A 14,766-nucleotide genomic window follows, 5' to 3' on the forward strand; every position below is an offset into this window, starting at 1 on the left:
AAGCACCTATGGGCACGGTTTAAAGACACACATGTCTTCACTGCCGCTCTGATTCCACATCTCTGTTGTGACGCAATTGCCGAAATGGACGGTAATCAGTAAGGGGTTGAAGATCTGACCTCTCCGCGAAATGTTATGCAATAAATGTCTGCCTTCTGAAGTAGTTTAGGTGACGGGCCGAAATGCGACGTCTACAAAAGCATATCATTGATAAGCCTGTTTCCATTTTCATACAGAAAGGTAGCCCGTTGTGCGTAACTGGACCTGACGGGCCTTTATTGTTACACCCGTCGTGAGACGAAGACGTTACTCAGAATTCTGTTGTGTTCAAGCCGGACGCCTGCATTGTCTTGAGGCGGTCCTCCCAGAGGTTAGGCAGGACCCTGAAATAGTGGATGGCACCCGACATAATCTGGACACGATGGCCGTTCATCACGAATGATTTGCCAGAGTTGTCTACTGTGAAGGACGGCTTACGAAAAAAACATTCATGGCTGATCCCTCCGTCATAGGAATCGGTATGACACAAAAAATTGGCCGCGTATCTTCGTGCTAAGAAGATAGAGGAGATAGAGGAGGCGCTGCGTAAGATATGGACGCCATCTGGCAAGATGCCGGGAAACATGAGCTTGTGCAGAAGGTTTCCTTCCTCCGTGGCAGAGGGCGTTCGTCGGCGCGCACAGGCATTTTCAGCGTAGCCACATTTTCAGCGCAGCTTAAGAAACTAGGGTTTTACATTTACGTGTCTATGTATGTTCTATTAAAGGAGCACACCACCTAACACTTACCTAGTGATGTTGTGCCTCAAATATGCGTAATATTTACTTTTTCATCGACAACGTTCACAAGTATGAACAGCCGTACCAGTTCAAGACGGGTGGGCGGTAAGCAAGTGGTTCAGCATTGGCCGGGTCGCTGAATCGGGTGACAGACAGACAAACAGAAAGACTGAGAGACAGACCAATATATCTGCGTTTAAGTTCCCCAAGAAAGACTATCGTCTTTAAAAATGAAACGTATCTTCAAAGAAGTAGTGCTTACTGTGTTCTGATATATAAGAGCTTGCAAAATGTATAATGGAGTTTGGAAGCTATAGCACCGTTTGATGGAGATGCACCGACGCTGGCGCCCAGTGGCACATCTTGATCGAGAGGACTAACGCCCATGATTGTGATTTAACCGTAGAGGTAGCTGAAGCTTTTAACATATACCTGGACACAGCGTATCCTGAATCTCGCGCAAAGACGATATCAACAAGCACATAACAAACACTGCTACTCGATATGCAGTTCTTCAAAGCGTCGTCAGTTAAGGAGAAAAACGGCACGGTGTGCGCTCCTGAGTAATAGAGTAACCTACGCCTGCGCCCATGCACACACTGCGCTTCAGGCAGATGTCCTGCGATGACGCAACGGTACCCTACTGAGACGTTCCGTTATGTTATTTCAATAATTCCACATGTTTCCGTACGATTCATAGAGAAATAGAGGGATAATATACGGAAAACGTATGGGCTCCGTATGAATTCCATACGAAAACACGCGGAATTATTGGAACGGCATACGGAACATTTCAGTAGGGAGGCGCATGAAAGTACCAGCTTGTTGCAAGACAACGCTTCCAGTCTTAGCGACGGTGCATACATAACTCCTTATTGGACCATACAACCTGCGGTATGCTAGTGGTTACGGCACCGCGCAGCTGAGTTCGAGGCAACAGCACACGTGACACGACAGCGTGGAGAAATTCGTTCCATATGCCGTACAACACACGATGGTCTGGGACACTCGTGTTGGCTATTGCTACATGGTGCTGACTAACAGCATAATGAGTATTTTTGGCTAGTGTTTGCTATCAGAAAATAAACATTGTCTTCATTCAGTTGTAATTCAATGTGTGACTTGTCTGCCATTTTTTTAAGGCTGTCAGTTGTAAAATGACCACGCAGAACTTACACAAACATGAACAGATTGGAGTGCCATGTTTACAACCGAATGACTCAGCAAAATGATTATCTTTCTGTAAATTATTCATTCTGATACATTTCAAGCGAACAAAGTGGATATAGCATACGCTGCCCTTATGCATTAATAAAGGAGCCTCCTGCGACGAAATGCATTTGACACTGCGTGCATACACTCACCCGAAATGATGAAAGCCATATCGACCAGCCTTTCTTTAGTGGAAACGGAAGCCTGTCCGGGGACTTGTACATGGATAACCAGAAAAGGCAAAATACAGCGCTAAGCAAAACCAACCATCTGAAGAGGGCTGTTGGTCTTAGCGAGGTAACTGGTCGACAAATCCTGATCCTCATCTCGTCGATGTGTCCTCGTAAGAAGCCGCGTACCAAGTTGCGAAAAAAAAGAAAAAAAGAAACAGAACTGAACATCATCATCATCATGAACAACAGCAATAGTCACTTTTTGTCCACTGCAGGACGAAGGGCTATTCTAGCGATCTTCAATTTACGCCATCTTGCGCGAGCAATGAACGGCAAATTACAGGCAGTTAAGCAATAACCTCTGTCATGCGTACTATCTTGACAGGGATGCCTTTGTACGTGCTCATGCCTTTGTACGTGCTGCTCGGGTTGAAGCGACAGCAAGCACGAAGGTCGCATCGCTGGCTGCAGCGGCCACATTTCTTTACACCAGTGTTTTGTTGAGTTACACTAGGTTGCATGCTGAAGTAGTGAGCTGCTAGCCTTACTTCGTATAACATTCCAAATTGTCGCTCATGCTTTACCACTACGACGAAACGAAGTATCTATTTTTTCTTCAACGCGTTCTCGAGGGGTTGAAATGAAGCTGAAGGTTGGGCGAGACCGCACTTTTACTTCCGTATACGTGAGTACTGGAATATACAAATATTCGCTGCATGCTATAAATGGCATCACACCCACGCTCGCGCTACAAGGATGACTGAACTACCAGAGCTTGATCATGCCACCTTTCTTTCTGCTGACCACAAGAAACATGGCCCTCAAATTTCACGTTATCTCGACCGATTCTTATCAAAGAAAAGCTGTGTTAAGTAAAATACTTCTTACGTACAAGTGTAGCGCACTTCGGATCGAGACATGCCTTACCTGAGCAGGGCGGTTGCTTGGTTGGTTGGTTGCTATAGCGGAATAGCTCAACCCACTACGGAGGACTGGCCACGAAGCGTGCGGCAGTAGAATTTGTGACAAAAAATAAAATAAAAGGAATATGCGAAAAAGATCATTTATAGTAAAGCAAAAATGTTAGTGGTATTTTTCATTAAATGTTAGTTATCATCATCATCATCATCATCAGCCTGTCTACGCCCACTGCAGGGCAAAGGCCTCTCCCATGTTCCGCCAATCAACCCGGTCCTGTGCTTTCTGCTGCCACGTAATACCTGCAAACTTCTTAATCTCATCTACCCACCTAATTTTCTGTCTCCCCCTCACGCGTTTGCCATCTCTTGGAATCCAGTCAGTTACCCTTAATGACCACCGGTTATCCTGCCGACGTGCTACGTGCCCGGCCCATATCCATTTCTTCTTCTTGATTTCAACTATGATGTCATTAACCCCCGTTTGTTCCCTGACCCACTCTGCTCTCTTCCTGTCTCTTAAGGTTACACCTATCATTTTCCTTTCCATCGCTCGCTGCGTCGTCCTCAATTTAAGTTGAACCCTCTTTGTAAGTCTCCAGGTTTCTGCTCCGTAGGTAAAGTGTTAAATATTAGAATCAAATAAATAAATAAACACAGAAATTTAATTGAGGGAATGAAATGATATATGTCTATTTATAATATTAACATGGCAGTCTCTCTCTATCTTTAATATAACTGAATATGGCATCGCCTATGAACCTGTTGCATTGCCTGTTCGGGCAGACGGTCGTCTTTCTCATTTTCTTCAAGGTGAGAGCTCGTGCGCTCGTTTCAGCGCCCCGTTATAGATTATGATAACCATGTTCTCGCAAAGTGGGTACTCGCTGGTTGCTAGAGTCACAAGAGGATCTCAGAGTACCACAAAGGTAGGCTGCACGCGGCAACATTGGGCGGCGGCGGCGGCCATTTCCCTTCCAGACAGTCCGGCGCGTTGCTAGCGTGTGTTGAGAAGAGACCGATCTTTTCGCCTCGATGCCGTGTTACCCTCGGCGGAACTGCAATATGTGCGTGTGTTTCTCCAAGGGGATATCAGAAGTGATTTCGACTCATCGACATTTATGAATAGACTGCGCGGTAAGCGGTGTAACTAATGAAACGTACGGCGAATTTTGCCATGTGCTCGCGAACTCTCTTCGTGGCTTCACCGGTCTCTTTTCGTGTCACGGCCCGGTGTGTTCGTTAGGTCCGGAGCTGTAAACATAGTTGCATTAGCGTAGGGACTTCGTGCGACATGCCATTTAGTTCGACACTTCGTGAATCTTCACTGTTTGCGCTAGCTTTGCAGTCGGTGTACAGGTTCACTTCATAGTGCACTCGAAAACGTTATCGAACATCATCGAGAACATTCAACATTGCGTCCTTCGACTGATCGCTGACGCATACTTTTCTTGCGCCTCATGCTTGATGTTCAACTGGGTTATATGTCTAATCGAAGTGGTGTGTCTGTATACGGTAATTGGAAGTTGTGCGTGACGTATTTATGTCTCGGTTCGGAACGCCAGCAGCCGAACGCACGGGCGAATCGGCGTGCGGTAGGTAAGGTGCATCTTATTTTGCGAATACGTTGTCATTTAGTAAGAGATGCGTAGAAAATAGGACATCAAAAATGATTGACCTTACTACTTAATTGTTTCATTTCCTATTTTTTGTCTTAATATTCAAAATGTTGCAGCGCATTTGCAAATATTTTGCTGTGTTCCGATAAACAGTTTTTTTTGTTGACGTTGCCAGCGCGTAAACAGCTGGGGTTCGGTTTTTGCACTGCTTTTAGTTTCATTTTTTTCGTAATGCACTCTTATTAAAACTTCCTCACCACAGTGCTTTATGTTCTTTTGATCAGAAATAGCACATCCCGGAAATTTTGAAAGCGCATGTTACAGCAACACAGTATGTATATATACCTATGGCTCGAATGAAATCGATTCCCTGAATGCGTGGTATCTGCCGTTTTTTTTTGTTTTTTTTTTCTTTTGCTGTGATCATTTCTCACCCACTAAACAGTATTGCAAGGGTACGCTCGGCGTAATGCAGCATTAGCAACATTTTTCTGCAAAAAGAAATTTAAAATGCGCTTAATACCATTGCCTTATACCACGTTTATCAGCAGAGTTCCACGCTTCTGTTTTGGGCAATGGCAAATGCTCATGCCACAATTGCCTTCAAGGTATACCAGTACTTTAATAAATCTTCGATATCGCTCTCGTGCGTGTCACCTCGAAATGCACGCACAATCTGTTCAACAGATCTGATATAAACAGCCCAGCAAATTTGAACGTATGTAGTATTCAATATTGCTGAACATGGCGAACAGAAAATGTGAAGTATCCTGCCGCATGAGAGCTTTTCCAGCAAAGTTTCCAGCCAACTATGCAGCCATGTAGAACGACGCTCTTTGGACACGGAATATAAAAATAAACGAGATTCACAGAGTAGCTCACCAGCAACGTTGTGTTGCTGGTGAGCTACTCTCTGGCATCTTCATGAAGCGCTTAAAGAAAGCGATAAAGTACTTCTAGGGACCGTGGTACTGCTAAGTGTCCGGCCACGCTCTGCGTTCAACGCGCCTGCACCCAAAGCGCTTGGAAGGGATATGGCGGCGAGAGGCGGCGCGTGGAAAACAGATGCGATACTTTTTTCCAGTGACTTTACTGGTTGCGAGCAACTGCCTAGAATAATATAGCATGAATGAAGGTAATACGAAGGCAGCCGATTTCGGCAAGAGCTTGTCAAACTATTCTTTTACAACAAAACTGTGTATGCCGAAACGAAGCGAATGTCCACAGGCAGGTTGTCCCCAGCGCAGATAGTACTAACACAGAGCCACTCCATCGCTTTTTTTTTAACGCGATAGCGTTAAAGAGCTCGTATCGCAGAAATTCCGCCGTCGGCGTCGGGTCCGTTGGTTGTGAGCGAAAAATCATCATCTTGTCCGTGACCGAAAAATCTAAAAAGCTGCAAATAAAATAAATAATAAAAATGTTGGGTCCGAGTGAGAATCGAACCCAGGCCGCCTGCGTGGCAAGCAGGTGTTCTACCACACAGCCACGCCTCTGCTTGGAGCTGCACTGAAAGTAACTTTCATGCTTCCCAAAAATACGCGTCCTGTATACAGGTGTCACATTACGAGATGTAATATCGCAGTAATATTGCGTGGCACAAGCGTACATTGCCATCGGGCGTCACACCATGTCAATATCATAACGACTCGGTGGTTTAAAGACAGCCACCCATTACAAAAGGCACACACATTACTGCGCGTATTCCCTTAAGACCACGTAGTGGGTGCATCGCAACTTTCTCGCGCATAATAGCTCCTGGTTTAAAGCATGCTACCCATTACCTAAGGCAGACACCTTAGTGCGCGCATTCTGTTAAACACTCGTAGTGTTGGAACTGCGCACTAGGAACAGAATATCGCTGTCGCGTTCAACTCTTAAAGGCGAAGCTTAAGCGTCCCCGAAATTTTTATCCCGCCTCTGCCCCTACATTCACCGCAGCCCTCCTAGGGCACAAATGTGAATAAAGACGTGTGAACAACAACAAAAACCAGCGCAGGTATGTGTCACAGAAATTTGACAAACACCACTACCCGCCACTGTTCCACTAAAAATGAAGAAGTGTTCGTGAGCAGAGCGTATATGTGGTATAGTTTAGAGGATACAAACAAACGAACAGACAGACAGACAGAAATAAAATTGTAGTGGCTTGGCTCGGCTATGCCAGGATATACGTAGCGCGAGTGAAGTTTCAGCTGATTATTCTATAACTCGTCCCACGGCTTCATCCAACTCAGGCACCGCCGATAAACTCAACGTTTCACGCATGGCACTACTTAGGGGCGTGAAATTATCTTGTGCCAGTCTTTCACACATGTCGCACACATATCCAAACGGATTGTTTACGAAATCCGTCTCGAAGGTCCGAGTCGCACTGGCGCTTTCGCTAAGTTTCACCGTATAGTCAGTCGATCGGTGAGCTTTAACGTCATCGACAGCGTCTTGTTGTTGCTACTGCAGAGATGGGCGCGAACGTCAATGCTCAGCCTCCTGGCGACGTCGCTTTGCTAGACGTTCCTCCCATTGCTCCAGTGTCTCCGCAGCACCTTTACCATTGTGCCGTTCGTTGTTCCTACGCTCTACCGCTAAATGCCAGGTAACTGGCATTTAGCGGTAGTTATGAGTTAAGCTTCTCCGCTCTTCTGCGCCGGTGAGCAGCATTTGCGCTCTCCTCCATTGCTATACCACACTGGCAAACGCCAGCCAGAGACGCCATCAAGCAGCTCCAGCGCAGTGTGAGACGGCGACTGCACAGCGAAGGCGCACAGCTGCGCGTGCGCCATCTGCCGCGGCTATGACGTCGCTCCTCTGGAATGCTCAGACGGGCGAGTCGCGCGCGCGGCGGCGGCGGCGGCGGAGTGCACGGATGTGGCGGCTCTGGTGCGCCAGCTGTGTGACATCACTTCTCCTCGCGCATGCGCAGCACGGCTCTTGTACACGCACGCAAAACCGCTCCGGCTCAGCAATTGTAGCTAACGCTACAGAAACATATGTGCCACAGTAATTGGGCAAACCCCATTACTTATTAGACGCGAAGCATCTCTTGCTCGGGGGTATGTCCCGCGGCGTAGGCGCCCGCACTCGCACTACGCATGCGCAACTCTCCTCCTTCCCTCTCTCCAACAGCTTGTGTTACTCTCTCCACTTTTCTCCCGGCACCTGCTTGCGCTTCTCCTGCGTTCTTGCTTCTGCTCTCGCGGCGCATGCGCTACTCTCCTCCTCTAGTCTCGTCTCCTGCAAGTGTGAATATAAAGCGGGTAGAGCACTGCGCGCGTTCAGTCCGGTGCTTGCTTCCGTTGACTCATCTGAAATGCGGGCTCGACATGCCGAAATTCACTCCTGCGCAACGCCACGATGAGCGCCAGCGCATGCGCGTCCCCTCCCCCTCTCTCTCCTCTCCTACGCTGCCCCCCCTACCACGTTCCCCCCCCCTCCTACCGCATTGCCCGCTCGCCCTGTGAGAATTAACTGCCAGGCTAGAGGGAAGACACGACGCGCGTAGTGTTCCTCTTCGTGTTCCACGACGCGAGGTCGATAGCATGCCCGAGGTCGGTAGCATGCCCAACGAACGCCGACGGAACGCGATCGTGCTAGTGCTCCGGCTTCGCATCGCCTCATGGTCCCCTTTAGCGGGAGATGGTGTAGTTTTTTGGTGCGCCTTTCATTTCTCCTGTCTATTCATGTTGTGTTAGGGTAGCGAGTATGTTAGTCTGCTGATGACTAGGCTCTTTACCAAACTAAACGGCTCCAGGCTTCACAAATCACCAAGCCTCCACGGACACTGCAGCAGAGGACCTAACGCTCTTAGACCTTATAAGTGCGCAGCAATTCTTCAATACTACAGGGATAATCAAAAAACGCATTCAGTAAAACATAAGAACCTCACAGCAATGGAATCTACGGCCCTACGCAGACTCCCGACAAGTGCACACACCAACTTACGCAGGCTGCATGTAATCTACCCCACAACACACAGAGATATATGCCCGTGGTGCGGGACCACACCAACTCTGTAACACATTACGTGGGAGATTAAACTACACAATGAAGAACCCCACATCGTGGACAACATTGAGGAACAGTGGGAGGCGCTGCTTTCGAGCTGGGCCTTTGAGGATCGGCTTTGTCTGGTCCAAAGGGCAGAGATGATGGCAAGGGCCAGCGGATCCCTAGAATAGGGTCCCCGACCGTTTGCGATGCGCCGCCTTATGCGATAAGAATGTTTCGTTCTCTCTCTCTCTCATTACATACCACTGGTCCGTGTGTTTAGAAACTGAAAGCGAGGCAAAAAATACTCATGCTTCTCAAACGGCTTCTCAAGATCATGCACGAAACGCCAACCGTATACGCAGAAAGTCATACAAGACGGAGCATGTCGCGGAAAAAAAAGACGCATGCTGCTAAAAGCGAAAAACTTTAAAGGAGCATACGCTACATTAAAAAAAAAGACTTTCTGTATCTTTCTCGGCAATTCCGTGCCTTCCTGAACCTTTCATCAAATTTCAGTGTCACCTAGGTGCCGTGTGCTATATAGCTTCGCTGGTCATACACTTTCACAGAGTGGAATGTCTCCGTGATAAGTCCAGTGACAAACACCGAAGCCGCCCCCCTTCAGCTTTACTCGTCAACCGCCTCCACAGGGTGTAAGGGGCTGTTTTAACGAGGCACGAATAATGATAATACTAATGGAGATTTATACCACGTACAGACAACCTTTTACAGATTTTCCTAATGGAACTTACTATAGAGAAGGAGCATGTCACCTTAACAAGTGGGCTATAGTCACGGGAAAGCAATTATCATGCACTTCTCTTAGTGCGTCCAATACGCTCTAAGAGATAACCGTTTCCCCTCAAAATTTTCAGGGCATCATAAATAAAATAATTTAGCTACATCCACTATTTTGTGTGAGCAGAGGTGTTGTGTGAGCAGTTGTTAGATGCTTTTGCTGCGTTTCAACGTCTCAGGAAGGCCACGGTTTCACAGGCGGTAGCAAGACCCCTATGGAAGAAAGGGAGAACAATGATGAGTTACATGTCAAATGGATGTTATTTATACGCATCCACAAAGGAAGTTCAGGGGGCTTAAAACTAATCTCATTCCAAGCCAGGAGCAAGATATTTTTATGGAACGTGCTTTTAGACTAATTGGTTCTTCATAATACAGAAGTGACAGCGCGAAAGTAGGCGCTTTCGGCGCTCGTTTTGTCTCCCATTTCGCTCTAGTTTTACGTGCCAGAAAAATACGATGATTATGATACACGTCGTAGTGGAGGGCTCTGGAAATTTCGATCATGTGGGGTTCTTTAACGTGCACCTAAATTTTAGTACACGGCCCTCCAGCATTTTCGCCTTCATCGGAAATGCGGCCGTGATCGAACCCACGACCTTCAGGTCAGCAGCCGAGCACCGCAACCACTTTACGACTCGCATTCGTACTGGTCTTGTTTCACACTCAGTTCAGTAGAAGCAAGGGGAGCTGAAGCATTTGTAACTTAAACAGCATATCGACGGACACAGCTTTGTCAACAACTGTTTACATTAAATGGCAAATAACAACCAATCCTTGTACGTTCACAAGCAAGCTGGCGAAATTTTAGCGCATATTTTCATGTACTTGACCTATAATTGAATATTATTATACACACATCAGCGGCCTCTGAGTCGGGCAACACTGACGCACTCGCGAGTTGTGACGTAACCATCTCCTTGCTCTGCGAGCGTCTGTATTCCGGCGAATATATGCTCAGCTGCGCGTGCGAGGGAGCTATTTCAAGTTTCTTAAGCTTGGCATTGATACTGAGCCATTTTCAACGCGTGGAGCTTTGGTAGTAGACGACGGCTCCTCTTCATGCTGCGCATAGCGTCACACACACCATGGCAAAATACGTACTCCCGGATCACGGTTGATGTAAGGGAAACCTCTCAGTGTATTGTGAACAACTGGTAAAGGGCCCTTAAACCACCCAGAGGTGGAAATTTATTTGTGGCGTTGCACTATTGCACGAGTCTTCAACCAGCGCAGCTTCAACAAACACGTAGCCGCGAGAATTTCTCAAGACGGTGCCGTATGTCGGTATTAAACGCGCTTGATGATCCAAAGGAGGCTCTCGCTCGCTTCGCTCTTTCCTTCACTACGCTCCGTTCTTGGGCTCGTATCTTCTCCTGACCGAATGCTCATGCCACGGCAAGGAGGAAGTGAGGCGAACGCGCGTATGCAAACAGGCGCGAATGGTTACGTCACGGCCAACGCTGGGGATACCGAACGGCCCGGAGAGGACAAGGGATTTTTCTTCTTGGAACTTATGGCGCGCCCGCGGCTTGTAGCGCTGCCGCATTTGGCATCCTTGATCGTGACAGCATTCTGAACTCGATGCGCGTGTTTACTTGAAATGGAAAACAATATCGCATGTGACGTAGGCGCCCTTGAACATTACTCAATCTGTTCTCTAGAGTTAGGTACCATGGAAGCGCTGCACTTTATTGACCCTCGCCACGGGGATATCAGAATGTGAAGCACCCACCCCGTGCTGAGATCTTTCGCGTCACCTTGATGCCGCTGACTGCACAGGCAGCCAACGCACTAACGGGCACATTCAGCGAGGGGGCCTGAATCCACTTGTTTTCTCCAGGCGTGTAGCATTGCACGCTCCTCACTGGGTCATCATCTGCGTTTGAGGGCGGTGAAAAGGAAGGAAGACCTCGTGCTAATAATAACTTGCGATGGATTATCAAGTTTATCGATATGGAGTGCTACAAAGCTAGCCACTTGTCGCTTAGCATGTTTCAATTTGATTAGCTTTTGGGAATGCTCAACGCCCTATGCGGAATAAATAAATAAATAAATAAATAAATAAATAAATAAATAAATAAATAAATAAATAAATAAATAAATAAATAAATAAATAAATAACATTTGCTGCATGCTACATTCTCTGAAACACTTGAAATCGAGAGCATGTACCACTGCATTCGCATCAACGAGACACTTAAAGCTTTCGCCTTAAAAATATTTACCATGAAAGCCGCCGATCACGTAGATCACATTTCCTAGCGTTGCCACGCCGAACGCGCTGCGGCTAGAGTTCAGCGAGGGCGCCTCTTGCCAGGTCAGCGGAGACTCGTCGTTGCTTCGCAGCACTGCGCAAGAATATATTCGGACCGAGGGCACACAGTGAGTGCTTCCCGTATGAATTATAATATTCTTGCGTCTCGCATAGTGGCAATGAATGGGAACAAGGCGTAATACTATGGAGTGTTGCAAAGGGGTGCACTAAATCACAAGTGGTCTCACTGCTTGCGAAAGCACCCCACCACAGCTTCATACACTACCGGTGCTCAGTCGCTACACGTAATATACAGGATGTTTCAAGAAATGTGTCCGAAAGTCCTCAAAAATAAAGAAAATGCAATACTTGCTCTCTGCCAACACAACTGCATTTCTGTAGCTGTAGGCATCTTAATAAAGACATAACTGGGAACTGTAATTAAGAAAGTGAAAGTAAGTAACCTCTTAATTAGTGGAGTTAGGCGGTTATGTCAAATAGAAGAATTGAAGTTCTTCATGCGAAGAGCCTATCACAGCTTTCAGATATAGAAAAAGCGGCCTCTAGTATTCATTTAGGCGTAATGAAATTCAGTCAAGTACAACGGCGAAACCGAAACCGAAGCATTAATGAGCGCAATAAGCAGACGACCAGTATGACGTCCTTGTTCAAGACAACGATTACAGAGGTGTAGTTCTTCCGCGTTCCTTAATCTATGTGCGCCATGCCTGCTATAATTTCAAGCGCTGTATGTATGTTCGTGCGTGCGTTTCCATGACAAGATCGCCCATGTCTGGCAAATATTACCTTTTATCACGACCAAGTACTGGCGTCTGCGGACGTGCTGACCGAGCCACCTTAAATGGTAGGCGTAGATTCAAGACCACCAAGCCAAATACTTAATATACTTTCAAATAACGTCAACGAATACAAACATACGACCGGTTTAATCTTGTTTCCAGGAGAATGACACATACGTGATTATTTTGCGAAGTATGAGGGAAATCACGCTTATGCCCTTGAAAGCTTTGAATAAAAAGCACTGTCCGACACACTTGGCTCATTCGATTATTTTTTTTCGCCCCAAAGGGAAAGGTCCTTTAGGCGAACAGAAACGAATCACTGACGCATACCTACAGCCCTTTTAAGCTGAAAACTCCATTCTTGCTATTGCGTCGAAGTCGCCTGAGCTTCGAAAAGTGTCGTCACCACATTTAAACCGATACGTGACTTATGACAGATTATTTTCCGGATTCGAGTGCTTCAAGTGTAGGGCTACCGGACAAAGAGGAGTGATGAGATGTAACGAGAAAGCTAGAAAAAACAAGCAACCTTACGGTATAATCCAACACATGCCTTGCCTGGAAAGCCAACAGTGCAGAATCCATGACACGGCGCGAGCTACGGCACTTCGGTCTAGTTACGCAGTTGCATTAAAGCGAAGTGGACGTATTTGACTTTTTTGCCCGTTTTCATTGATTGGTTCCTGTCAACGTATACTACCGCTACTGAAGCACACTGTTTAAAAGCTGTGCTTCTTGCTATCTCTATTGCGATGAAATAAATGATGCCAAACTGTCCTCAGTGTTCAAGCCTCCAAGCCTGCGAGTACATCCTTCACGGCGGTGAAACGCTAAAAAGAACGGAGTATTTTGAAGAATAGAGGACAAGGCGCTGTTTTCTTCGAAATGCTTCCGTTCTCTTTAGCGCTTAACCGTCGAGAACGCATACGAACACGCCCAACTGGCAGTCATTCTAAGAGTACATCCTTCCTTCTAACAGTTTTCTAGGAGTGAATTCGTTTATTCGCGTAAATTGACAAACACTGTTGTGGGTTCCCAAACATTTTTCTTGGTCGTAAACCACATGTGAACGGCCAATACAGAAGCATAAAAGCCCAGAAAACTGCACCGCTAAATACGAAAGGAAGCTCTCACCTCTGAAAGCGCAGGCAGCGGCACCGCTTCGTCGACAGATCATAGAAGCAACCCTTGTCCACTTGTCTTTAGATGTGCAGTACCGCTCAACAGATGACATTCTCTCGACGCCTGCGTCAGAAAATAAGAAACGGAATGATATCCGTGAAATGAGGGTATGTTAAAATGAAGCCTTTCTTGCTGATCTCTCCGAGTTTTTGTGACCTTGATGCTGTCTTCGAGAATGGGCCACACGAGGGCCACACTTGTGTTGTGTCACTTCTAGTCGGCCAAAGGAATTTAAAGTACACACTTGCGGTTCTACGTTCCCTCACTTCTGGTCTGCACTTCACACACTACCGCACTACTACTGCCTAACAGTTATAGCCCAACTAAGAAAGGCCTCAGAGACTAGTTCCGAAAGAAAGGGTCCTCGAAATTGTGGACATCATAATCAGTTGCAGAAAGCGATCCTCCCGCGTCCGAGCAAGACGAGGATGCGAAGGAGCTTCGTTTATGTATACCGTAAATGAAGGCGCGTTCACATATGCTATAATGTGGGACAGTAAGCGTTGCTGAAGAACATATCTTAATACATGTAATGCGTGCATACGTTTGTCACAGTGTGAAACATAATCATGTGGGGAAGCTGCAGTGAATGGACACCTGCCCAACGAACGAACGTGTTGCCTATTCGGAAAGATAATGTCCGCATAGATGAGGTCCGACACGAGGTATAGAATGCTTTCATATAATGCTCTCCGTATACCAACGTTTGTTTGAAAGAAGCACAGAACGCTCCCGAATTTATTTGTGAATGTATAACTTTCTGGGAAAAGAAGGTCAAGGTGCATTTGTTGTCCTCCATGTCTGCATTGACGCCGTGAAGAAGACAAGGCCACTCGCCACCGCCCTTTCAAAGATTTTTCATGTCCGCCGTTGCTTCACGTCAGCAGTTAAATAGAACATGTAAGCCGCTGCAATATCGATTCCGCGTGCCTGTGTTTAGGCTCCGCACCATTAGACATCGCTGACAACGGTTTTTCCCCCCGTAGAGTTATTCTGTAACAGGTAGTCAAGCAACAATAATAAGTCATCGGACAAG

At 46.7% G+C, this 14,766-nt stretch overlaps 1 protein-coding gene across 1 annotated transcript in view; it reads right to left on the bottom strand.

Annotated features, from left to right (window-relative positions):
- Window positions 1-310: 310 nt before the first annotated feature.
- Window positions 311-14,766, bottom strand: part of LOC119385763 (kelch-like protein 20) — a 32,042-nt gene continuing 17,586 nt past the window's right edge. Inside the window, exons 6-9 of the mRNA XM_049414101.1 lie at window positions 13,683-13,793; window positions 11,717-11,839; window positions 11,224-11,367; window positions 311-459 (exon numbers count right to left, since the gene is read on the bottom strand). Of these exons, the coding sequence (XP_049270058.1) occupies window positions 311-459; window positions 11,224-11,367; window positions 11,717-11,839; window positions 13,683-13,793 (527 nt within the window). The remainder of the gene's footprint in view (window positions 460-11,223; window positions 11,368-11,716; window positions 11,840-13,682; window positions 13,794-14,766) is intronic.

The sequence above is a fragment of the Rhipicephalus sanguineus genome, chromosome 3 (assembly GCF_013339695.2).
Source record: "Rhipicephalus sanguineus isolate Rsan-2018 chromosome 3, BIME_Rsan_1.4, whole genome shotgun sequence".
Taxonomy (NCBI): Eukaryota; Metazoa; Arthropoda; class Arachnida; order Ixodida; family Ixodidae; genus Rhipicephalus; species Rhipicephalus sanguineus.